The sequence below is a fragment of the Spea bombifrons genome, chromosome 2, assembly GCF_027358695.1.
Source record: "Spea bombifrons isolate aSpeBom1 chromosome 2, aSpeBom1.2.pri, whole genome shotgun sequence".
NCBI lineage: Eukaryota > Metazoa > Chordata > Amphibia > Anura > Pelobatidae > Spea > Spea bombifrons.
Genome location: NC_071088.1, coordinates 133,345,689 through 133,372,770, shown reverse-complemented (window position 1 = coordinate 133,372,770; position 27,082 = coordinate 133,345,689). Strand labels below are relative to the sequence as shown.

At 39.5% G+C, this 27,082-nt stretch overlaps 1 protein-coding gene across 1 annotated transcript in view; it reads right to left on the bottom strand.

The window, feature by feature from the left end:
* NOX4 (NADPH oxidase 4) overlaps nt 1-27,082 on the bottom strand; it is a 66,204-nt gene that overhangs the window by 30,520 nt on the left and 8,602 nt on the right. The window contains exons 3-12 of the mRNA XM_053456555.1: nt 23,298-23,408; nt 22,420-22,504; nt 19,092-19,189; nt 18,695-18,722; nt 12,766-12,838; nt 11,532-11,612; nt 8,235-8,454; nt 5,544-5,708; nt 5,375-5,437; nt 362-422 (exon numbers count right to left, since the gene is read on the bottom strand). Coding sequence (XP_053312530.1) covers nt 362-422; nt 5,375-5,437; nt 5,544-5,708; nt 8,235-8,454; nt 11,532-11,612; nt 12,766-12,838; nt 18,695-18,722; nt 19,092-19,189; nt 22,420-22,504; nt 23,298-23,408 — 985 coding nt within the window. The remainder of the gene's footprint in view (nt 1-361; nt 423-5,374; nt 5,438-5,543; nt 5,709-8,234; nt 8,455-11,531; nt 11,613-12,765; nt 12,839-18,694; nt 18,723-19,091; nt 19,190-22,419; nt 22,505-23,297; nt 23,409-27,082) is intronic.

Below are 27,082 nucleotides of genomic sequence, written 5' to 3'. Positions count from 1 at the left end.
CAGAGGAAACAATAAATTGGACCTCTTGTTCTCCTCCTTTGAAATCAACGTCCTTCCTGTACTTTTGAAATCTAATTATGTAATTACGGTAAATGTTTCTATCACAATGTATGTTATTTTTTTTTATAATGTATGTTATTTATTCCTTATAGACAAGTAGTTAAGAGGAACAGCACACATTTACTTGGGACATCAAATATGTGTGTTTTAAAAATGTGATGACCATACTATCGTGTTGATTATGTAATAGGAGTTGTCCGACTTTTGTAACAATTTACTGTATTGCATCATAACTCCTAGCGTTGCAGGGAACACATACAGTAGCTGACATGAAAAGATTCTGAAATGTTTCTGTACGTACCTGTCCAATCTCCCACCACTTTCATGTGAATTGCAAATGTTGCTTTTGTTTCTGATGGGCACTGAAATGAACACATAATACCATTAGGATCTGGCAAAAAATAGTACAAATATTTCATATTTGAGTTTTATAAAACTGGAACTTTTAAATAAAATGGAAATTATATTATATATATATTATATATAACTTTTCAGTATAACCATGTGATGGGTTCCCAATCCATCATGGTCCTTCTTGCCTAACTCAAGGCTGGCCAAAAGAAAAAGGTAGCTCTCCAGCTATTCCAGGACTACAGGGTTTATTCGCTTAACCGGGCGTTTGCAGTAGGGTTGAACATTTCATCCCAATGACTCGATCCCTGTGAGCTTCTCCTTCCAGAAGGGTTTACCCGGTCCTGTATAATGGTCAGTTAACATGGGGAGCCTGGCAGAAGAACCTCACCTAGCTTCATAATCCACAAACCCTCAAACCTCTATGTTTCATGGGCAGCTGAAAACCTACATTTCCGCAGATGTCTGGAGGGCAAAAATATTTGCCCTCTGATACCACAGATCTCCCTTACTCACTCACATATGGTTGAGTTGTTTCTCCTCCATGTCTCCTGATGTCCCTATACGTTGCATTTGTGAATTGGTGGTTTTGACTTTATTTTATGTGACGATAACCATATAGAGTACCCCACGCAATGTACATTATTTATTCTCTCAATAAGAGAATTTTCTTCTTTTTTATTATATATTTTTTTCTTTACTTCATTTCCTTCTAAGAGGAATTAAGGACCATAATGAACAAGAAATAGCTTTTCCATCAAGGTCTCTTGCAATTAGCGCGTGTTAGAGTATGCAAATGGAAAAGCCTCTAACGGCAGCTGTTAGTGGTTGCAAATCGTATTTATGACACTTTTATAGAATAGAGAACTCGGCTGAAAAATATGGTTTTTTTTCATGCATATTATAATTGTAACATATATGTATCTAAAGAGACATTTTTTTTTTTTTTCCCCAGAATGAAAAAAAAAAAAAAAATACAACATCAAGCCTCTGGAGTTCTAACTCACACACCTTTAGATAGCTGTTTGCATTCTGAGATAAGATGAAGTCTTTCAGCAAATTCATGTTTAATTTAAGGAGTTGCTGTCTGCAACCTGTGATTATGAATAATATTAAAGTACTTAAGGCCACATATAAAATCTTGCAGTTTCATTACTTATAGGCGACCAAGAACAGAAAATATTTAGGTTGTGTCAGTAAGGCCAGAATGGGGATGACTATGTGGCCCTGCTGCTTTAAGGCCAGTGGCCGCCAAGTGACAGTAGCCAGCTGGATAAGCACAGCAGCTGAAATCTGTTGTAATAATGATAATCTGGGATGTGCCACGCAGCACACTGTCTCCATTCACGTTTGGGAACACCTATGCTTTGCTCTTAAGTATAGGCTTTTACCCCAATCTCAGTGTCTCATGATGAATGTTCAGCTTCTTGGGGTTAAGAGGTCTAAAGCTGATGCCTTCATATTTTACTCTGATTTAATTAGATCTGAATGTCTTAATTTGTGCCTATATCACTGCCATATTACAGCTGAAAACCCTGCTTGAATACAGGTTTCATTGTTGGGAATATCTTTACCTCCTGACAAGTCACAGTGCATTGCAAATATATGTGCAAATAGCCAAAAAACAATTAGGACATTTTTTGGGTTAATTATTGGCCTATTAGTTTTATCTTCTTTCTTCAATCTTCTATCTTCGTCCGCATCTACGTGGATGTGGCACTTGCAGGGAACATCCTCTCCCCATCCTCCAATCGGGGGAGACAACGTCACCAATATTGCGTCCTCTAATAGGGGGAGAGGAAATTCCCGCCGGATTACGTCTGCGGAGATGCGTACGAAGATAGAAGAAAGCAGATTGAATAGAAGGGAGAAGATAAAAGATAGAATATGAAGAAAAGATGCGGAAGCAGAATTGGTCGGCAGCAGCGGAAGTGGTCTGCAGAGAAGGTAGAGAAACATTTAGAGAGCGTGAGAGAGAGAATGAGAGTGTGAGAGTGTGAATGAATGTGAGTCCATATATTTTGGATGAAAATTGAGAGCTTTTTGTTTTCTTTGGGGAGGGGGATCTGGCCTCATTTTCGTGGCTTTGTACAAATCACTGAATTTACCAAAATTCTGTAAATATGCAATTAATTCGAATCCGAATGCACAAGTATAATTGTCAGCATTCCACAAAAACAGGACTTTTTCTGGGACAGCTAGAACATAAGTGCCGGTTGTCCATGCTGCCCCACCAAATTTGCTTTAGTTGGCATCTATAATGTGTGTAAATCTGCTTTAATTTTATAGCTTTTGTGATCCTCAGTTCTGAAGGCCCCATCTTTCTAAAAATATTGAGATTCTAAAGAAAGTTCAGAAGAGCGCGACTAGAATGGTGAAAGGTTTGCAGGATAAAAATAATCAGAAAAGACGGAGGGATCTCAATATGTCCGGCTTGAAGGCGGGAAGAGAGAGGGGGGAGATGTGATAGAAACATTTAAATGCATAATGGGAATTTAAGGAGGGGAAGTTTATTCCAAAAGACGAAAAAAATGTTATAACATAATGATGTTTCCCTTCACTGAGATGATGGTAGATAAGTGGAACAGCCTCCTAGTAGAAGCGGTAGAGGCTAATACAGTAAAGGAATTTAAACAGCTCGTCCCGGGAGTGATAGATTTGTGTTTTCTCCAGTTGTCACCGCATCACAGGTGATGAGTAAACTAATTAACAATAATTTCCAGACTAGCAAATTCTGTCCTGGAACACAGCTCAGAATTACATAAAAAATGTAGTTTAAAGGTAGATATAGTTTACGCCTTCACAGTTACCAAAACATTACGACAATCTAAGTTAACGGCCATAGCATAAATACCTCTTCTGTTTTGTTGTGCGAGGCTTAATCTGTTTCCAACACTCACTTAGACGTAAATTTCAGCCTACCGAGCATACAAACCAATTCTCAGAGGACATTCTGGGCCCCCGTTTGTCCCCTTTCTCTGCGATCAGTTAGAATTCAGCTTACAAAGATTATTTTAAAAAAGCAACCAATAAGGTAAGGAGCATCATGGGAAATAAAAACTTTAGCTAACAAGACTAAAACAATAAACCCATCACTAAATGTTTCGAAAGCACGTTAAATATTACCGAAAAAGATCTCTTTGCTGTATTTTTTCCAGGTGCCACTCAAGTTCTATATTATATTTGAACAATTTTATTTATTTATTTTTTTTTGTTCATTCCCTCCCGTGCATCCACAATATTACGATTTTAATATCTGGAGAGGGCAATTGTTGTAATTTTTATTACTATAAGCTATTTGAAAATATTCACAGAATCCCCTTTATTTTGCATCATCGCAATATTTTGGGTTAAAAAAAAAGAATCTATAAAATATTTAATTTCACCAAAACTTACATTCCATGCCATCATTAAACAGTTTGCTGGGCTTTAAATAAACTGAGGGGGGGGGTAGAGACATTGCGGCGAAAAAAAGTAATTTCCAACATCCGTTAGTGTCATCAAATGTAATTATTCTAATTTGATGTAACCCTCCTGTTTTATACCGAGTCAGTAGTTATTAATGTCTGAGTAAGAGGAGATAAGTGGCACACATTTAAGAAATGCATCTTCTGAACTGTACAACACCAAAAAGACTTGTATTGAGGCCAACGGCAAAGCTGTGACCTACATAGAAACACCTGCTAATAGAATGCTTTCCAAAATGGACGGTCACAAATTCGCAGTAGTCCTAATTATGTCATAACGCACTGACTGCTCACTTCTGTTTCATTAGATTAAGTGCTATAACTGAACCCATCTATTTTTACCACTCGGATGAATAATTGTGTGGAATTCTATCTATGACATAGCTCAAAAAGTGTCATTGTGCTTCAAATAATATGAAGAACTTTAGATTCCAAGTATTCATGTTGGGCACTGCATTAGGCAAGAACCTCAGCCGCTTGGAGGACCTTCCTCCGGAGCCACCATCCTTTCTACTGAGCCCCAGGATATGCATATCTGGGAACACTCAGGGGAGCTTTTGCCCCAATCTCAGGGTATCAGTGTGAAGGGGCAGATTCTCAAAGTCTAGAACTGACCCCTTCCTATTCTTCAGCATTATGATCATATGCCAAGGTTTCCATAACGACTGGTATTAAGGCCATTTGGGCAACACGCTTGGTGAGTCACTATATAGAATCTTCACAGTAGGCTATTAAAGGGTTAATATTTCAAGAGTCTCAGGTTCAGCTCATTAAGAAAGTTTCCAGGTATGAGGAGATGATGTCATACCCAGGAGCTCTGCCTCCTCAAGACTATCCACATGATTGGGTACAACACACAATGGCGATCACCCTTGTAACTGAACCAATTGGCGGCGGCGCAGCATGGAGCCAGAGCACCAAACTTATACAGACTTGGGTAAAACTGGTGATCAAAATAAATATTCCAGCAAAGGTTTTCATGGCGTTTTTCCTAATTTCTAGAAAAGTACAGCCATTCTTGTAACCTTTGGAATATGAGAAGCAATTATCTATAGAATACAGAATTTTTTCAACTTGGGTGCTATTAATATAAATATTCACATTTTATAAATCTGCCAGCTGGGTTTTTCTTTGATACCGTTCAGCGTTTTATTTGTTCATGTAAGGATGTAAGGCTCATCAAATTTAATTAAGTAAACATAATCCATATTTACCTGCAAACTTCACAAAGCCGGTATTTTGAAAAAAAGTACATTGAATTCCAGTACTTTTAATTTAATTTAAGAGTATTTCAGTTCAGAAACGGTTTCACGTTAATTTGTGTTTCTGCAAAAGTGAACTATTTTCAAGAAGTCAAGAAAATAACCGTATCACGTTTCCTTGTTTTCAATATTTCATCAACATCATGAAGATGTTATATATTAATAAAAGTATTAAAAAGTATAAAACAGTTTGCTTAGCAAAGAGATAATTAAAAAAGAAAAATGTGTTCTTACCATTGTCAGGGTAAATGGATGATTTTCCAATGCAGACACTCTGGGACACTGCAGAATTATGTACTGAAAGGAAAAAAGGTCAAGTATGTTTGCAAAAGAAGATACAAGTTCTTCTCAAATAACTAATATACCATTCAAACAATGCCATCAGGACAGCGGAATTACTCACTTGGCCGGGACTGGCACTAAAGTTTTCTTTTATCATGCGGATTTCGATGACATCACAAGGATGACGTATTACAGAGGTGATAGTAACAGGTTTAGTGCTTCTAATGTATCTATACAATCTCTCCATACAGTAGAGGCACAAAGGTCCAGTGATCCAGATCCAAGTCTAGAAAATACAGAAAAGGTTTTTAATTAATATATTTTCTCAAACTTGGGCATGCTTTGATTATGTCCTTGGGACAGCCTCTGTTTGGAGAGGGGTGGTGTTTGGCTCCCTGCCGAATCATGTTTACGCCTAGCACTAGTCCTGACTATGTGCACAAAAAGCTCCGCCTTCCAAACCTGGCTTACTCCACCCAGGAGGAGCAGGATTTAAGGGCTTGAGGACCACATCCTTTGAATGTTCTCAGGTATGATTATGCTGGTGTTATATATCTCTATACAGGCTTATAATTTACCATATGTCTCAGATATGCTGTCCTGGAGGTCTTTCCTTATCTCTGGTACCTGAGAACTTTAGGGCCAATCTATGGGAGGTGAGGCTAGTTATGAGGAGGCTAGCAATAGAGGATGGGAGTGGGTGGAGCTTAAAACAATTAAACCCCAGCTTGAGATCATATGACTACACCGTAGACCAGGCGATCAGCAGCCACATCCTGAGCATCTGGCCAAATCCTGCACATTTCCAATAACCACATTCTGGCACCCAGAGTGTTAATAAATAAAGTCACAATTCTGCAAGTTACATCCAGATTGGAGCTTTCAAAGCTAATTATTTTGAGTGATTCCATATAAACAAAATATGTTGTTTAGAAATCAGCCGAGACTATTTTTGACTGTCTCATTTTGTTGATTTGTAGAATATCATTAGAGAATCGCAGCTCTGCTGCGTTTTCGTAGAATCCCCCAAACTGGCTAGAATAGGCTGATTAGTCCATTTTGTTTATAGCATAAAGTAACAAATGTATAATAACTTGCACAGAGAAACACCCACATAATCCAAGGTTAACGCCATCAGCCTTGAAGAATCATAATGGTAAATTGAGCTCAGATGGAACAGACTGGTATGTAGCGGTCTAATTAGAATCCAGTCATTTACTACGTGTGAATAAATTGATGGATTCCAAATTGTTGGATGGATTAAGAACAGAATATACAGTATATATATATATATATATATATATATATATATATATATATATATATATATATATACATATATATATATATATATACATATATATATATATATATATATATATATATACATACATATATATATATGTGTGGGGGGGGGTTGGGGCAGAATAGTTAGAAAGAGGATGAAAAATGTAAAAAGGCAGACAAAAAAGATAGAAGAAAAAAGGGAAAGATGGTGGAAATAAGGGAGGAAAAGATGTCAGAAGTATGAAGTGAGGCGCAAAAAAAAAGAGATTGCCAAAGAGGGAGGAAAAGTGGCACAGACAGAAAAAAAGACCCCAAGATGGAGAAAGTAGAGAAAAAGAGGAAAAAAGAGGAAATCCAGAGAAGGCACCCTACCCATATAATTGCTCCAGGGCCCAAAGCTACTTAATCCAGGCTTGGTTATTAGATCATAAGAGTTTAGCGATGGGGGGCTGACAACTTTGTCCCTTTCACAGACAGACATGAAAGAGTTAATGGTACTGCTCAAGGAATGTGAGAGGGCAAAAAGGAAACAAGAAAGGGCAGCCCGTGAAGGTCTGTACTGGGGTGACGTTTCGGATCAGAAAATCATCCCCGGCGGCTAGTGGCGCCATGTCTCCTCATCCCTTTTACTTTGTTCCTTAAGTGTTGCGTCACCTAAAAAAAGTGAGTTGAACTCTCTAGCCGTCAAGCAAATAACTGCTTTTTTTCTGAAGGTTTATTCGCAAAACACAATACAAGCTTTTTCGGTTTCTGTGGTAACAGCCAACCAGTGCTGGCGTTTGTGTCCCATGACAAATAAGCCTTCCCAGCAAAAAATCTAGAATAGGCACAAATGAGTTAAAAAAAATTAATTCTCGGAGCCGCCAGGACATTTTAATGCCGCTTTATTTTTAAAATTGTATAATTCAGCAGAATATTCTTTTATATTTAAAAATATACTATTAAAGGTTGGCAACAATCTGATACAATGTATTATTCCAACCTGCACGTGCTCCTGCAACACTATTAGGTTGCCCACAAATTGTCTTTTTTTCCCCCACAAAAAGTTAGCTGGGTTTTTTTTCAAAAACCAAGAAAGAAAATCACTAATTCTCTACAGAATAATAATTTCTACAATTGGTTCTTAAGACTTCCCAATAACCTCACATTATTATATTATTATACTTTATTTATAAAGCGCTGACAGATTCCGCAGCGCTGTACAAGATGAAAATTTTACAATTACCGTATTTCCCCATGTATAAGACGCTCCTTAATTTTGGGGCCCGAAGTTTGAAGAAAAAAAAGTATCATCATAAAATCCATACTCATCACTCCCATCCATTAACTGCCCCAAAATTAAACCTAAACCACCCCATCAACCATAACTGCCACTAAATTAACCCTAAAGACCCCATCAACCATAACTGCCCCTAAATTAACCCTAAAGGCCCCATCAACCATAACTGCCCCTAGATTAACCCTAAAGGCCCCATTAACCACATGAAGCATATATTTATTACGTTAAAGAACAAAATTAAAATACCATTGGGAAATGCGGCCGGAATTTTGGTTGCTTGGTGCATATCGTTCCCGACGTATTCCAAATTGGCGGTTCCTCTTGTGAAGAAAAGCTCCCCGCGATGGACCCCGGAGATTCTCCTCCATCCACAGCACTCAATGGAATGTAATCATTGATGGTTCTGTTTAGATAGAGGCAGCCAGGAGGATGCTCTTCTAAATTACTCTGATATTTTAGCACACCGCTAGAAAATAAATGAAATGGGATAAGTGCGAGCTGAAGTGCTAATTAGCACAGATTTGAGAGAACTTGAACTGGGTGATTAAAGAACATATTCTTGGGGTTGGAGTGTCTCACAACAAAGTTCACCAAGTACTTAGGAACTGAAGTTGATGTTCCACTTCAGCATCGAAAAAAAATAATGATATTGTAATTAAGTATCTTCTAATTGGTATATCGCACGCAGATGCTAAGAGGACTCATGGATCTCATGCGTATGGATTATGTCCACTGGCACAATTAAATGAACATTAATAAATGTCTGGATCTTTACTGAATTTGGAACGGGTTATAAAAACATAGGCACATGTGCACTAAACCGTGCGAAGTGTCTCCATTATTCCTATGTAAGGTTTACAGGTTAAAGTAAGCATAATAAACAGTCCCTTTATTCATATACTATGGAGACCATAGAAGCTTCTTCTTCTTCCAGGATCGGTGATTGATTATTCCTTCCTTATAGCAAAGTTTCTGATTGTTGCTGATTGGTTCAAGCAGCCTTTGTAGGGTTTTGGTGAGGAGAAGTGACAGAACATTAAGGAGAAGAAAGTACATTATGCTGTCCCGGCCACAGCCTGTCAACGACCTCAGCTTCCACGGGGTGAACATTCAAACCACATATCTCTGCAAAATTGCATCACTTTAAACAGAAAGCGCGTACAATGTGGTAGTTTTAATAAATGAATGGATTTATTTATTAAGTTTCCCTTTAATGCTTCAAAGGATGTTCTCACCTCGAAAAAAAATATAGGAAAAAAATATAGAAAGCAGGTTTACCAGGTTTTTTAACTTCCTCTGGGTGGATGAGTCAGTTCTCCGGGTCACAAGGGATGAGGCTGACTCCATATCCTCTTCTGAATATGAGATATTCACTCATATTCAATAGTGCTTCTTTACTAGTGAGATCCCTACCTGAATGCACGTGACCCACCCAAAAATATATCCCATACCCCTACCTCTCAGTAGCTCTGAGTGTCAAGCTACCTACCCCAATCCCAGGGCGTGAGGTCAAATGGGCAGATTCTGAAGGGTTTCACAGTCTGGAGCTGACTCCTTCATATTCTGTCCCATCAAAGGAAGAGTTTTGGTTTTTTTAGCCATAATAATCTTGTTCTAGATTCTCCCTTCATGCATTTAAATGTTTCTATGAAATCTCCTCTCTCTTCTTTCCTCCAAGCCCTCCTCCGAACTCTCTCTAGACCATATCCTTCTCTCCAGAACCGTACATAACCCTCTAGATGAGGTCTCAACGGAGATCTATCAAGTGGCAGAACCTCCTCCCTCTTCTTGTTACTAATGTCACTCATCTTTGGAGTGACCATTTTTGGTTTGTTTTATGAGTCCTTCAGGGATTTATTAAGCCATTTATTTTTACCTTGATAGATAAAGTGCTTACTGGGAGATTGCTATGAAAATTTTACACTTCTTTTCAGGACACTGCGCTGTTGTCCTTGGGTAAATATTCAGATAAATAAGCCTGCCGGTGATTTTGAAGCAGCCAATATCTATACGTCTTCTTTTGTTTAGCCGAAGCTCCATACTGACTGTAAAATAACAGAGGAGTTACTGTCACATCTGAGACATAACCGAATCCAGCATTGTGACTGAATCCTCCATCGCTTGTATTGTTATTATTACTCTTATTAAATGTTCAATTTTAGGTTGTCCTCTATTTTTCAGCTCTGACAAATTCATTTATTGAAACTATACCTTCTGTATATTGTTTAAATCGCTGTAAATGTTTTGGAGGTGCTTTGGAGTGCCAAATCTGTATGCTGTACATGGTACCATTCTGTGGGGCAAATATGGCGCTCATCACTGAGCGCTACATAATCACCTCTGTGGTTATCGAGTGGCAGCTGTCTCTGGGTTTATAAAAGTCCACAGGGTTTAATTTTAACCTTCTAGAAGCTGTTAACATGAGCAGCCTGTGGCAGAACCAGCATTATCTATTCAATGTCCTGCCCTTCAAGATCTACACCCTACCCAACCCATATAAAGGCTGCTTGATCCAATCAATGACAATCAGCAACAATCATTTAAATCAATAAGTAGATTCTGAGAACAGGAGGTTAAGATGGCAGCTACCATGGAACCATGGGTGGAAACGGATGCAAAGGGACAATTACCCCCTCCACCATGAAAGCTGGTCGAATGCTTCACAAGTACCTCTTTATCCCGCTAGTTTTAAGAAGGCAAGATAGGGTCACGTAAGGTTGTATTACATGACCCCGAGGGAGTAGATTGGCAGTGAGCTGCATGGAAGGCAAGCTAAGGCAGGGTCAGATTTAGGGGTTTGCGACACAACATCCTAGAAGGCTGATGTTTTAACCCAACGCATTGCACTGAAGCCGCGCACGCTGCGATGGAGCACTGAAGCAGAGGCCTGTAGGACCAGACTTTGTGCTACCACCACAGGACCTGAGAAGACAGAAAAGGATAGAGAGAGAGAAAAGGTAAGATATGAGGAGATAGATAATGGAGAAAGGGAATAGATAGTAAGACAAGGGAGAGATACTGTAGATGAGAAAGGAAAGCAATATATAGTATAGAATAGATAGTAAGAAAATGGAGACATGTGCTCAATAAGTGTAGTGCAGTCAGAAACATCTTGTAAAGGTAGAACTTGATAGATATAACTGAGAAGTTCCTCCTTACATGAGGAAATATGGGTAGACTAGATGGATCTGACCTGCCATGAAATTCTATGTTCCTATGAATCTCATCATTAACCAAAAAAACTCTAGGAAACTAGAGGAACCTGTAGACTTAACATTAAGACATAAATCGCTGTAACTGTTCCTTTAATATATGAAATATGATGGTGGTATATAAAACAATAAATAATAATAATTATAATAATAATATTATAAGACTAGTAGTCCATACAGCCTTCCTAGTAAAAAAAAAATGGACGCCGTCCCCACAAAAGCCTAAGAGATAAATAATATAAGCAAAATAAGTCTGTAAACCACAAATTGTCCAAATTCTAAACTTTTCACTTCTCTAGAAAAAGTTCTAACTGGAGTTTTGGAGACTTACCCGGAAGCATGAATCAGCAGAAGAACATAGAAGATAAAGAACAGGTTGTGGGTGTGCAAGAAGATGTCATAATTTGAAGCTCTGCAATGACAGTTTAATAATTACCATACACACTTAATGCATTGTGATACACAGAGCACGCTATTAATCTGCTCAGCTACATATACACGCAGGAAAGGCTTTCACCGTGGACTCCAACAATACAATGTATTTAAAGCGAGTCGTTTATTAAAGTCAGCGTTCGCTTATTGTTAAAGGTATATCCAGAAAATCCTGAGACTTGGAGTGATACGGAATTGGAGGGTCAGAAGCTTAGATTTAACTTAAGGAAGTTTTACTTTACCGAGAGGGTGGTAGATCCGTGGAACTGTCCCCCATTAGAGGTGGTAGAGGCTAATAAGGTGAGGGAATTTAATGATGACGTAAGCGTCAGCGGGATTGTGCATTACGTGTTTATGCTGGCCCATTGTGCCAAGGACATATCCAGTGGGCGACCCCAACACCTGATCTGATGCAGTGAGAATCAGGCACTATCAACCAGCAGCCCACCAGGCATTTGCCCGGAGTGCTACATGGCCATACCTCGGAACTCCCCAGATTTGACCCGGAGATTGCCGGATGAGTGCAGCTTCTCCGGTTCTCTGGGTCAAGACCAGAATCCTCCAGGTCGCGGGAGCTTGACACGCCCCGCTCCCCGCCCATTTTCCATTGAAATGGGAGTGTTTCCCGCTGCCATCGGCGAGAATGTCCACCGACGTCAGCGGGAACTCACACTGGCATCACAGGACCGCCCGGTGACATCAGTGGGCAGTCCTGGCCGCGTCCCGCAAGGGAAGGCTCCGGGTAGCCGGAGCCCAGAAGTTCCCAGGTATGCACATGGTTAGTCCAGGCCTGGATTTACTAATGAGGGAACCAAATAATTCTAATTAAGGTTCTAATCTAAACCATGACTTGTCAGGAGATAAAAACATTCTGAATAAAGTCACCTGTATTTAAGCAGAAATGTCTGCTGTCATACAGCAGCGAGAATAGAACTATATATATATATATATATATATATACTGCCAGTGTTACCGTGAAATTGTTCCCCTTGCTTCTCCTAATTTTACCCCCGCACTTTTTTAACAACCTAGACATGATAAGGGTAATAAAGCCCAGTAAAAAGTCTTGGTATGCCTTGGTGAAATATTTCCCAGGACTATACTACACATAGAAAATGATAGTCGGTCATTACCTGATTGTAGCCGTGGAGGCTGTGTACATCAGAAACAAAATCACCACCATTAGAATTCCAGTTAATCCAGGAACTGAAAAAGAAAAAGTACAAAAGAACTTTAACCCTTTAATGACAAAGCTTGTACATATACGGGCTCAAAATGCATTGTTTTCAATGGGTTTAGGGACCGTCCATTGTCCTTAAGTGGTTAAGAGACGTTCTAGTATCCCAGCCAGATCTACTTAACATCAAAGAACGACTTTGAGACCTACTCCAAAAATGTATGTAATACATGGCATTCCAGAGATCACGTTTATTTATTGTTGTATTATTGTTTTCAATGTACTTTTTCTTAGTATATCTAAAGGGTTAATTACAATAAATGCTAAATGTTACTATGCAGTAGCCAGGGAGCATACCAGCGAACTCTGGTTGTTTTAAAATATTGCAATAGTGCCTGAAAATCGTGACTGTCCTGCTAATTGGAGGTATATTAACAAAAAAAATATTTTTTCCCCCCAAAAAACAAAAGTTCTTCTGCCCCAGCCACTCGGAACTTGTGGATTTGCTGAGCATGGCGTCCATGAGTATCACTGCTACTGGATTAAATGTAATGTAATTAAAATGAACGGAGATTTGAATCAAGGGACGCATTTTTTTACTTTAGGATCAAGCAGATCAAAGCCTCGAAAGTTGAAATGGAGACCCTTTAACCCCGTCGATGATTTTCATCTAAATACGGCTTTTAAAAAAAACGCTTCCGTTGGTTGCCTATCATGCCCTAAATCTTAGGAATCCGATTATCCCGCTCTGTGAAATTAGCCGGCAGACCTGGGTAACCCAAACTCAATGAGCAGCGCGATTATGGACCCGCCGCCGTGTTCCGATTTCACTTCGACCTCGAAAAGACTCCACGTTTTTCAGGTCCAGATTTTAACCCCTTCACGACAAAGCCCGTACAGGTGCATGCATTGCCATTAATGGGTTCAAGGACAACCCGTTGGATGGATAAAAAAAAAAAAGCATCGGGATGAAAAGAAAAGCGTTCAGTTGCTAGGAGATGACAAAATGGTAATAAAAAAAATTTAACCACTTGTAAGGGTTAAGCCACTGACATTGATCAGTGAGACGGATCAATAATCAGTGACCCCCAAAATCTTGTGGAGAGCCTCCCCAGAAGAGTGGAAGCCGTTATGGCTGCAAAGGGGGGATTATTATATTAATGTCTATGTATTTAGAATGTGATGTCATCAAAGTCCCCGTTGGTGTAATGGCCAGGTGTCCCAATACTTTTGTCCAGATAGTACATATATACAAAATTTCAAATCACATAAAGGCCTTCTGTTCCTTCTTTAATTCCTTTATCTGGTGCTCGATACAGTCATATATCATTTTCTGAATCCACAATATAAAAGTAAACGTTTTAATGTAATATATTTTAATTATCAACTAAATTGGATTTTTTTCATTTTTTAATGTCTACCAAAGCTGAATGGCTTTCGGAGTTAACTGTCAACCGTATTGCTACCGTATTTATTTGAGCAAAATATTAGACAGAATGGAGCCTCATTTAATATTTTAAAGACTATTTTTCATTTTCATGAAACTTTGCTGCAATATTTTAATAGCATATAAAAATATTTAAAAGCTGTAATGTAATTAGCATATTCAAAGATAACTTTGCCATTTTCTAAAACTACCCTTCGTGTAACTTTTGTACAAATTTCATTAAAAATGTTTAATTTACTTTAAAATGTGGCAAAACTAGCACATTAATTAGTTGAAACTCTGAATGGGGTATGATCCCGCAAATATGAGGTTAATACAGAGGCTCACATGGATACCCCAAAAATTTGGAGTGTGCAAACCGAGACACCTCCGTTGGGATGCGTGGCAGCAGGCAGACAGGACTGGAGCTATGGTCCGGGAGGGCTATGGTCCGGGAGGGCTATGGTCCGGGAGGGCTATGGGTGGGATGGGGCTATAGACAGGGCCAGGGCACCTACCTTACCCCTTCTGACATATTGAAGCCAAATATGACATCATGTCCTGATGAACAGCTTCAAGAAAAGGTCATATGGGAGCTGTAGTTGAGGTTTTCAATTGCACAGTCCTCAAGCAACTTCACAGCTCAGTTGCCAAGGGAGATCGGAGGATCTTCTCAACCGGCCATGATTCTTGCTGCCCACAAAAGCAGTGGACAGTGGGGAAGCTCCACAGACAGCGTATGGAGATCAGGAAAACAGAATATGGGACATAATGCTCGTGGACTAACTATACACACATATACACACCTAGAAACTTCTCTGGGGCAGGGGAGAGACATTTAGCGACTTTCACAACCTACCCAACCCCTTCCCACTCCTCACCCACTTCATTTTATCTGTGGCTAGTCTCATCCTGGCCAAGGGCTAGTCTTGCCCACTGCCTGTCTACCTACCACACCTCTCAGGTGGCTAGCTCCATCCTCATATATGCATTCCTTGCGGGATGTAAGCATGGAGTCCCGCTGACGTCAATGGGTGGTCTCGCTCGTGTCGCAGGACACACTGCTGTTCTGAGGGGGAAATAGGCGTTGCTTCTCCCGGAATCTCTGGGCAAAACCCGGAGAGTTCCCAGGAATGCATACATATATATGTCCTGCCCCATCTTGAAGCCACCCTAGGTGCCTGTATAACCTATTTTCATTTGTAAACATCATTACATGGGTTAATTTAGTGTATCGCTCTGTAAAATGTAGTTATTAGGAAAAGTGACAGATCCACTTTAAAGTGAATAAAATGTCTTCCGGTCACAGATGTTTTTCTGTATATTTAGAAGGTTCAGTGTGCTCACAGCTGAACTACCCGCGTATAAAATCATTTCTGCTATGTGTCTGAGTAGCAGATGGCTGGTTTCTGGTATTCATGGCGCTCAAGTATAGAAACTACAGGCCATGAAAGCCACTAATAACCTGTTAATAAGAAGCCGCTTTGACACATTCACTCCGACAGTCCCCGCGATAACACACAGCAGGGTTTTATTTTCTCGGATTGTGTTGTGTGTCTGTTTGGAGAAAGTCAAGGTCTCGGTAATAATAACATGTACAAGAGCCTTTGTCTACTGCTTGAGAGAGATCGCTTTAAAATCTCCTTGGCCGTTTTGTCCCAGCTCATGTATGAATGTATCGGAGGTTTATTACATTCTGATGCACAGATTTATAGTTTTATATGTTTTTTTTAGAGTCTGGTTAGAAATGAAGTCAACGGTTTAACAACATTTAACAATCTTTATATCAGGATTTATACATTTTGCGGTAGCAGAACAAAGGCCATATTGAAGCATTGGCTACTACGTGATTGAACTTAGAGGAACTCCCATATTAAAATATTCTTTCCACCGTTACAATAAATACTATGCCTGGCACTCTATTGAGAATAATCATATGCTTTATCAGAGATGCAAGTTCGGACCACCCCTCAAACAGTAATTCAAAGCGAAGAACGTAAGATAAAATGATTGTACAATAGAGAGATGTAGAGTGATTAAATAACAGATCCTACTTCACTCAATACGAAATCACAGATCCCGATTCATTTAATACTAAATCACAGATCCCAAATCATTCAATACGAAATCACAGATCCCGAATCATTCAATACTAAATCACAGATCCTGAATCACCCAATACGAAATCACAGATCACGATTCATTTAATACTAAATCACAGATCCCAAATCATTCAATACGAAATCACAGATCCCAGATCATTCAATACGAAATCACAGATCCCGAATCACCCAATACGAAATCACAGATCCCGAATCATTCAATGCTAAATCACAGATCCCGAATCATTCAATACGAAATCACAGATCTCGAATCATTTAATGCTAAATCACAGATCCCGAATCATTTAATGCTAAATCACACATCCCGATTCATTTAATACTAAATCATAGATCCCGAATCATTCAATCCTAAATTACAGATCCCGATTCATTCAATATGAAATCACAGATCCCGAATCACTCAATACGAAATCACAGATCCTGAATCATTTAATACTAAATCACAGATCCCAATTCCTTTAAGCACTAAATCAAAGGTTCCGATTCATTTAATACGAAATCAAAGATCCCAAATCATTCAATACTAATATCAATTCACTCTCCATAAATACTAATTCATAACATGCCTCTGTGCTTAAAACAAGACCCTCTTAAAATATCTATATATATATATATATATATATATATATATATATATATATATATATATATAAAGATACACCCAGTATAAATAAGAAATAAAGAAAGAGGAGGAAAAAGATCAATCTTTGGAGACCCAGTGTGATGATGTCATAATTTAAGATTATCAGAACTGAGTTCCACTTACATCTCAAAAGAGAATTCACATCATTGACTAACTGTGACCAGCATCAATGTCTTATTTGATATTCATGTATTTATAAATACTCTAGCCTAGATTGATGTTACTTTTACTTGCAATGGACGCACTTTATGCGTGATATCAGACAAAGCAAATGGAATTGGTTTTAATTTATTCGACTGTCCACTGCAGATTATTATCTGTCCCTGGGCTTTAAAATGTCCACAGACTAGATGGATCACTTATTGGTCTTCAGAAACAAAGAGAGACTCAATTAATTTTAGAATGCCTACCACAAGTTAATTATTCAGCCCGTTCCCTGGAGCGGTAAGGGATGTGAGTAGGTCTTCATACTGAAGTAAATCGTCTCTCTATGTTGCATGGTGAAAGACACAGTTTCATATTAACCCCTTAAGGATAATGGGCGGTCCCTAAACCCATTGAAAACAATGCATTTTGAGCCCGTACATGTGCAAGCTTTGTCATTAAGGGGTTAAACCTTCTATTAAAGGCACAAGATAAACTTGGATACATCTGATGGGGCTCAACCTAAGATTTCAGCCATAGTAAAAAGACACAAACAAGATCTTGCTTTTCATGGACTCCCTAATTGCTTGCTTGCTTGCATGTCCTAGCGTATAGGGCATCAAAGGAATATTCTAAACTGTTACGGTTTCTTTTAAGGAAAGGTAAAACAAATTCTATAATTAAGAGAAACTTAAAAGGTGCAGACAAAACGACAAAGGTTGTTACTTTAATTATCAGGAACAAAGTTGGCTTCCCAACTCCCAAGTAGTATACGATTAATGGAAGAGTGTTCATTGAGTAGGACATAAAGTCAAATAACTATTAAGACCTTGAAAACCTCCAATGAAACGTGAAGAGGCTTCTGGGGTCTTCAAAGCTTACATGGCTAACATATTCTAAGCTGGAAAGAGCCGGGCCCTTTTCTCCTTCTGTATCAGACTTATATTATTGTCAGGGCAGGGCTGGCACCTTGTGACCCCTAAGGCAGGTAAAGCCAAGTGGCCTCCTTCCCCCCCCCCCATAACTCATATACTCACTGACACACATTTACACACACATACAAACTTACACACTCACACTAATACACAAACTTATACTAACACACATTTACACTCACATACTAACACACACTCCCTTTAACACACATACAAATACACATTAACGCTCACACGCTTACACATACACATTCATGCTAACACACGCACTTAACATACACTCTAACATACATACATACATACTGACACCCTCCCTCTCTCGGAATCCTTCACATATGCAATTCTTTAATCCCGTAAACATTGTGTGTCATTCATATTTTGTTTGCCAGGAGCAGCTGTCATTCGACACAAAAGCGTTCGCTGATAAATTGTTGCATAGAAACGGAAAAAAAGCTTATTAAAGGTTTCCGTGTCGTTTCTAAGTGACGGATCTTTTAAGATGTATTTGTAAAACATATTAGAGAATGCAATTAATGTTTTGTCTAAGCGGAACAGCACCTTAAATATCAAAGTTTTTTTTTTCCGTACAAAAAGAAAAAAAAAATACAACTTACCAGACGTGAAGATAATTTTTCTAGGATCCTGAAATTAAAACATCACAAAGACAGGAAAATACATAAATAAAATGATAAAGACCCAAAGCATTCTAGAAGTACAAATTTCTAAAAAAAAAAAAAAAAATGCATCCCTTATTCAGTTACTTCTCTAATAAATTCTAAATATGATTTTGTTTTGTTTAATTTAACCAATTAACAGTTTTTACTGTTCAGGTTGTGCTCTTACACAGCATGTATAATATACATTTCAAATGAATTTGCAAATATGTATAAGTGATGATAATTAACAACAGAACTGGCAAAAAAAAAAAGGTGACATTCGGAGAAAAATAAGATTTTTTTGCTAGAATATATTTCCATTATATAGTTACGGGGGGGGGGGATCTTCACGTACCTCATATTTGTAACGTGCTACATTCAGGTCATCAAAATTAGAGTTATAGTGCACGGAAAAATTGACGGCATTAAAGACATGAGCCACCACGTGAATGGCTAGGTAGAAACACAGAAAACAATTCATTATTAATCATTCCGGCAAACGGTTAAACGACACCCCTTACGAAAAAATTACTGCAGTTTTTCTGAAGTAATACTGCAGTTTTTTGGACATGAAAAAACTGCTATACTGCACTTTTACTGCAGTATTACTGCACATTTACTGCAGTTTTACTGCATTTGTACTTCACATTTGTACAAATGCAATAAAGCTGCAGTACTTTGAAGTACAACTGTAGGTTTGCAATATAAAAAAAAAAGTGCGGTAAATGTGCAGTAATACTGCAGTAAAAGTGCAGTGTTGCAGTTTTTTCATGTCCAAAAAATTGCAGTATTACTTCAGAAAAACTGCAGTAATTTTTCGTAAGGGACGTGTCGTTGTAAAAGACTGTTTTAAGAGAACTAATAATATCTTGACTTGGTCTAAAATGGACCGAGGCGGAATTCCTGTGGCCCTAGAAACATTGAATTTGACAGCAGATCAGACCCATTCGGCCCCCGTCTAGTCTGTCTGTTTTTCTGCTGTAAAGACTAAGACCTTAATCAGTCCTTGGTCTCGTCTTAGATTGAGAAGCCATATGCCTCCACTTATCTAGTACCTTCTAATTAAAAAAACATTATTACATTACATCAAAGTAGCTTTATTAGGGTTTTTTTCGCCTACTTTTGGTTTAAGAATAGGAAGGTTAGGTAGAAGGGTTGAACTTGAAGGACTTAGGTCTTTTTTTAACTGTATTTACTATGTAACTATATGTAAAGATTCTGACCCTCTAGTTCTAGATTATGGTCTCGTGTTCTAACGTTTTTCCTCCTTTGGAATGAACTTCCCTCCTGTACTTTGTTAAATCCCTTGTATTCAAATGTTTCTATCACATTCTCTCTCTTCTCTCCTCAAACCCGGACATATTGAGTTTCTCTTTCCCGGTTATTTTTATCCTTTACGATTTTGGTAGCCCTCTTCTCAACTCTCTCCAGAATGTCAATATCCTTCTGGAGATGAGAGGGTCTCCAGAACTGTAACTCCAAACTAAACATACATAGAACCTTATTTTTCATCATGTTTGCCGACAATAACTCACAGCCAAGTGAAACCCATGCCCCATCCTCTAGGGATAGGAGTCCGTCTCTGAAACGTAGTAAATTGCTTCATGTTCTAATACATGTTCCTGGTTCGCTCTCACCTTGGGACTTGTAAGCGTAGGTTTGCACTAAAGAAGGAGTTCTGATTTTAAATTACTGAATCTAGTGGAGGACCAGCTCTAGCAAGAAGGAAGCAGCTGGCCCTGCACAATGCATTGTTAAATGGGTGCTGGGAAATCTGATTGAACTAAGGAGCATACTGGGTTGACCAAGCTTTTCTTGCAGGAGAAGGCCACTGACGTTGAACCTTTATAATCAATACGTGTGTCCTGTCCACGATAGGCTACCCCGAGCGCTTGCTCTTCTGATGTCATGGCTTTGTGAAGGGGCAGGACTAGCCCTATGTGATGGAGTGGGCAGCCATGTGTCATGGTGGGGCTAACCCAAGAGGGGTCTTTAGTGGGTGGGAAGTGGACATGGGCAAATACCGCTATCTTGCCCGGAGAAGTAAATTCACCCAGCGGCTTAAAAGCAGAGAGTTCCAAAAGTTTGTTCCTAATATATATTGAGATGTGGAAACCACGACTCTCATGCGACTGCTACTTTGGTGAATAAAACTCTTTTATTTTAAATCTATATACTCTACTATATTTACTACATGCACACATGCAATATCTTATAAACTGAAATACGGTATTACCGCTCGCAATATTTATAATATAATAACCAAGAAACACTGTGTTCTTCTATAATCAAAATTTAAATCACATTCCGTCCGAACTACAATAAAAAAATAATATGTCCCACTATTTTTTCCTTCTATTCACTAGCAAAAAAAAGAATCTTTATTTGGTTCTATTATCTTACTTTTGCTGTTTCCATGACAATGCATGCTCTATTTTGAATTTCCTCCACTTGTCACCCTCATCTTTGTTTGCCGACTAAAAGAATCAGCAGAGCCGTAAATGCGGTGAGGTCCACAATGTAAAAATTTTATGAGAATTCACCCTAAAAGAGCGCTTTGTTTAATACTCGGATAATATGTGGAGGCCAAACTGACGAAAGAACCGCATTGAGATATATAGGGTTAAAAGACAAGTCCCCTTTTTCCATTTCAAATGTCAGGAAGAATGGATTCAGAATGCCGGCCGTGGGACTGAAATAGCAGACACATAGAAGCAGAATAAAAAGAAAATCTAGGGAAAAATATATAAAATAAAGAAAAAAATGAGACGATACGACAGTTTGAGTAAATTAAATATTTTCTGCTAATTTTTAGCAGGCGTCGTGGGTTTCAATATGTCTGGCTTGGAGGAGATATTCCAAATTTCAAGGAGGGAAGCTTATTTCAAAGGAGGAGAAATGTTAGAACAAGAGATCATAATCTAAAACTAGAGGGTCAGAAGTTTAGATGGAATGCACAAAAGTTTTACTTTTACTGAGAGGGTGGTAGATAAGTGGGACAGCCTTCCAGCAGAAGTGGTAGATGCTTATAGAGTGAGGGAATTTAAACATGCATGGGATCGGCATATGGCTCCTGAATCTAAGACGAGACCAACGACTGGTTAAGATGTGAGGTTTCCATCAGGAAAAATAGGCAGACTAGATGGGTCGAGTGCTTCTTATTCTATGTTTCTACATTGAACAAGAGGGCAAGCATTGTGGGTAACGTGTATACCTGGCAGAGAAAATCAGATTTATCAATCTATCCTTAAAAAATTCATTAAATTCATTAAAACACAACCCACAATCATGGCAACCTGTGCTTTACACGCCGTAAAACTAGCATTTTTTTCTACTTATATACATGCGATTTAATTTGCATACCAGGTTTGAGGGAAGTAATGAAATTCGGAGGTTTCCCCAGAGGAGCTTCGAGTGAAGAAGAAGTTTGCTGATGCTTAGTCTTTAGAAATTGTTTATCGCAGATGATTACAGCAATCTAGCCGTTATGAATAATATAACAGTAAGAACTAATAGGGATTCTGCGCGGTCCCCACGGACCCCGGGAATAGTCTTTATTTTATAACGGAATGCGGGAGAAAAAGTTCATATATTTATTTCTAGTTGGAATATGGGATTTTAATGAACGCTGTTGTCGCAATACTTTTTGATGAGATAGATTCATATTTATTAGAGATATTTACCAGAAAAAACACAAATTGCAATTCCACAGGCTGCATGGAAAGTTTTGTTTTTGTCCAAAAGTCTTCTGGTTTTCCTTTTCACAACCTTAAAAAAAATAGCAATTATAAACCAAAAAAAATGAAAAAAATATATAAATAATAATCTATGCACATTTTATTAAACCAATGCAGATTTTAACATGATTTTAACATTATTGCTTGTAGTTTCAGTTCTTGAACTGTACTTTTAACAAGATTTCTAAAGTATGTAGAACTTTCACTGACCACTGGAATTCTGATTCATATATTCCCAGTTAGAACTAAATACAAAGACCGCTGGTGTCTCCACACTACCTACATTTATCCGCCGTTGACACAGGGTTATCTTACGGCAAAATGGCGGCGCTTCTGCTGATGTCCTCTACCCCAACCTTCCAGTTGGGGTTGAAGATGTCACCAGCGGCTCCGCGAGTTTTCGCCGAAAGGTTATGTCTGCGGAGATGCGGATGAAGAAAGCAGAGAGAAGAAAGAAGAGAAGATAGAAGAGAGGAGAAAGGAGAAGATACCAGATGCGGAAGTAGTCGGCAGAGAAGGTAGGGAGACATTCAGAGTGCATGAGAGAAAGAGTGAAAGAAAATGAGTGAGTGAGAGTAAAAGTTGGCTTCAGGCAAGAATTTCGTTCTCGAATTTTAACTGGTCCCAGATTTTCATCTGAAACGAACGGGCAGGAAACAGAATTCATTGTCTGGAAACAAATGGGCCAAAAACTAACCCAAAAGTTTGTCGGAAAAAGTTTGTCTGTTTGATACTTAATAATTTACAGAAATGTTATGTTGCTAGAGGGGGGTTATAGATTGCAATAGTTGTAATAAAAAAAAGATTCTTTTTAAATGGCTTACCTTTTTAGATCCACGTAGAAAGGCCAGCAATATTCGGCACATTGGTAAAAGAACCAAACTGCTGTTGAAGTTAAGGACAGAAGCCGATGCTCTGCTAATACACAATCCTAACTGAACAAACAGAACAAGTGTTAGGGTACGGTTCAAAAACAATGGATTAAAATCATTTAAATTATTTTATTCCCAATATACAGCCTGTGTCTGGTTTACATCCCAAGGGCCCCCAATAAACACCTACTGCATTCACCATAGTTTTTGAATATCCCCACCAATTTTCTGCATTGCTAAGTGTGAAGAATTTGCGATTTTCTTCACAGACGAGATTTCCTCCATCCGAGCCTCAATCACAGCAGACTCGCTACCACTGGGAGACGCCATCAGGTGACATGGCCTACAATATCATTTCTACGCCGACCCAACTAAAGACCCAAAATACTTCAACCGTCAATTAGCAGATATTATAGAGTGGATGTTATTTAAAAGTGAACCAAACCAGAGGTACTCTTGGTGAGGGGATCCCAACAAGAATATCTCATGATCACCCAACTGGCCTGGAACTTGGAGGCTCTGAACTCATTAGTTCAACAGAGGTTCAAAATCTCAGAGTGCTGATTGATTTTGGACTGTCATTTAAACAAGCTTATTAATAATAAAATTTTCCTCCTCTCATCTGAGAAACATAGAAACCTAGATGACGGTAATGCACTTTACTTGGACCTCCCAGAAAAAGAACTCAATGCAACAGCCAGACCATTGACCAGTCAAACGTGTTCATGTCGCATAACACCTGTTCTCCACTTAAATGGCGAACATATTTTAAAATTGCGTAGGGCTTTGAAGGTCAACAGGCCAATCAAGGCCCATAGTACCTGAAAGAGCTATTGATACTCATTACTCCATCTCACTAACTTCGGTCAGCCAATGGACCCCTCCTGTCAGTCCCAGAATAAAGACAAACTCAGGTTTCTAGACATTCAACGATGCTGCCCTCAGATTCTGGAACTCTTTCCTTCGCTCAATAAGACAGGAACCATCATTATAAAAAAAATTTAAGACCCAATTCTTTTATCAGTATATAACCCATTTGTGTTCTGTCTCTTTTATTTTACCCCAATCTACTAGGCAAACACCTAGACTCCTGATCATACTGCCTGTTGGAAATAATAAAGATGCTCAGACCTTAATCATCCAGACCTCCAAGGTCTATGGAGGAACGGACTTCATTAGCATTGCCGTAAAGTATCAGATCAGCGTGGTGTTTGAGCCGGGAAAGTCACCCAAAATATCACATGACTGCCAACAATGGCGGCCTCCAGGTCTGCAGATAAAGGTGATATTTCCTTGAATGCTGACCTACATTACAATACGCAGTACTGTATCCTTTATCTTGTAACCTACAGATAAGAATTCCTTTTTTATTCTTGGTCTAGAATGTGGCAGAGATATTCGGAACACGATGGCCAGTGCTTATGAAGGTTTCTGCAGTCAGGTAGAATTTCAGAAGCAATTCTTAACCTTTACGGAACGTTCATTTTCCTCTGCGGAGTTTAATTAAGCGAAGGAATGTAGGTTTGTCAAAGCTGACATGCTGGGACTTATCCCCGGGAATAAATACTCTGTTCCAATGGCGCTTCTCTATAAAAGAAGCAATCAGTGAAGCCGAACAGTATTCCTACTTATACAGTGAGGTCAAACACATCAGCTGCTCGGGTCCAAACACTACTGATAGATTACACCTTCAGTGTGTTTATTTTATTTATTTTTTTCACAAATTTGACACTAATGGAGATTTTGATTTAAAGGTGAAGTCCCCTGAAAAAAAAAAACAACATTTTCTCTTTGTGTACAAGAGACAGTAATTGAGGCTGGCATGGTTTTTAAGATAAAAATTTCCGAGGCGATTTTCGCACAGCGGCCCTGCGATTTCTAGTTACACCCCTGACTGCAATTCCTGTAATGTTCCTTCGAGGGCAGATCGGTCCCATTCGGCCCATCTAGTCTGCCCATTTTTCATGCTGTAAAGAATCAAACCTTAATCGGTCCTTTGAGCCATATGCCTATCCCATGCATGTATTAGCATCAACCACTTCTGATGGGAGGCTGTTCAACTTACCTACCACCCTCTCAGTAAAGTAAAACTTCCTTGCGTTACATCTAAGCCTCTGACCTCCTAGCAGTGGCGGAACTACTGGGGTCGCAGGGGTCGCGACCGGGCCCTGGAGTTCTGCCAGTCAGGGGGGCCCAAGGGGTGCCGAGCGGTTGCTGAAAACGACCGCTCGGCAACTCTTGGGCCCCCCTGACTGACAGAAATCCAGGATGCCTCTGCTCCCTGCCGCTGCTGCCTCCGTCGCCGCCGCCGTCGCCGCCTGCCTCAGCGCTGCCCAGAGTGCAGTGTTGGGAGCGTGAGGCGTTTGTCTCGGGTGCCGGCGCTTCACGCTGAGCGCCGGCATATGACGTCATATGCCGGCGCTCAGGAAAGAAGCACCAGCACCCAAGACAAACGCCTCACGCTCCCAACACAGGAGTTGACGGTAAGTGACCTACAAAGGGGGGGGGTTAGGGAGGGAGTGGGTAGATCGTGAGAGGGGAGGTAGGGAGGGAGTGGGTAGATCGTGAGAAGGGGGGGTGTGGGTAGATCGTGAGAAGGGGGTGTGGGTAGATCGTGAGAAGGGGGGTAGGGAGGGAGAGGGTAGCTCGTGAGAAGGGGGGGTAGGGAGAGAGATGGTAGATCGTGAGAAAGGGGGGGTAGGGAGGGAGATGGTAGATCGTGAGAAAGGGGGGGTAGGGAGGGAGAGGGTAGATCATGAGAAGGGGGGCAGGGAGGGAGAGGGTAGATTGTGAGAAGGGGGGCAGGGAGAGGGTAGATCGTGAGAAGGGGGTTAGGGAGGGAGAGGGGAGATTGGGAGAAGGGGTTAGGGAGGGAGAGGGGAGATTGTGAGAAGGGGGTAGGGAGGGAGAGGGGAGATTGTGAGAAGGGGGTAGGGAGGGAGAGGGGAGATTGTGAGAAGGGGGAGGGAGGGAGAGGGGAGATTGTGAGAAAGGGATAGATGGGTTGGGGGTGGGGGGCCCTTAACAGATTCTCGCACCGGAGCCCTGAGGTTTCTAGTTACGCCCCTGCCTCCTAGTGTTAGATTATGATCTCTTGTCCTAACATGCGCCCTCCTTTGAAATAAACTTCCCATCCTTTATGTATTTAAATGTTTCTATGGCATTGCCTCTCTCCGTGCATATTGATTGTCAGGCATATAGATAAATTTGGTTGCGTTTCTTTCGCTTACAAGATAAGCACAAATCTTACAATGAAAGAGGATTGCTTAATACATTATAGCCATATTAATCTAAGCCCCCTTTTTTTAAAACAGCCATTGTTCGAATATATGCTGAGTTATGCAGTAAAATACATTAGCATCCAAATAAGTTCCCGTACTGTAAATGCAACCATCAATCAAGAGGGGATTTTGTCAGTTCTAAAAAAAAAATGTTACATATGGGATTCTGGATGCGACGATACGCAGATACTGATAAATCCACCAATGTGACAAATACGTAAATGACTCTATTTGTATGAAAGGTGTTCCTCATTCATCAAGATGATTCCCACTTCCAACTCAACCAATATGTCTGCAATTTCCCCTGTTCTTCTGATTTGCGACACCACACAGCTTACATTTTAAATTGAAATACAGTTCTTTTAGCACTCAGCAGAAATTGGGTCATTTATTCATTTAAATAACATTTCCAGACAATACTGGTTCTTCTAATCAATCATTCTATGGTTATTCCTT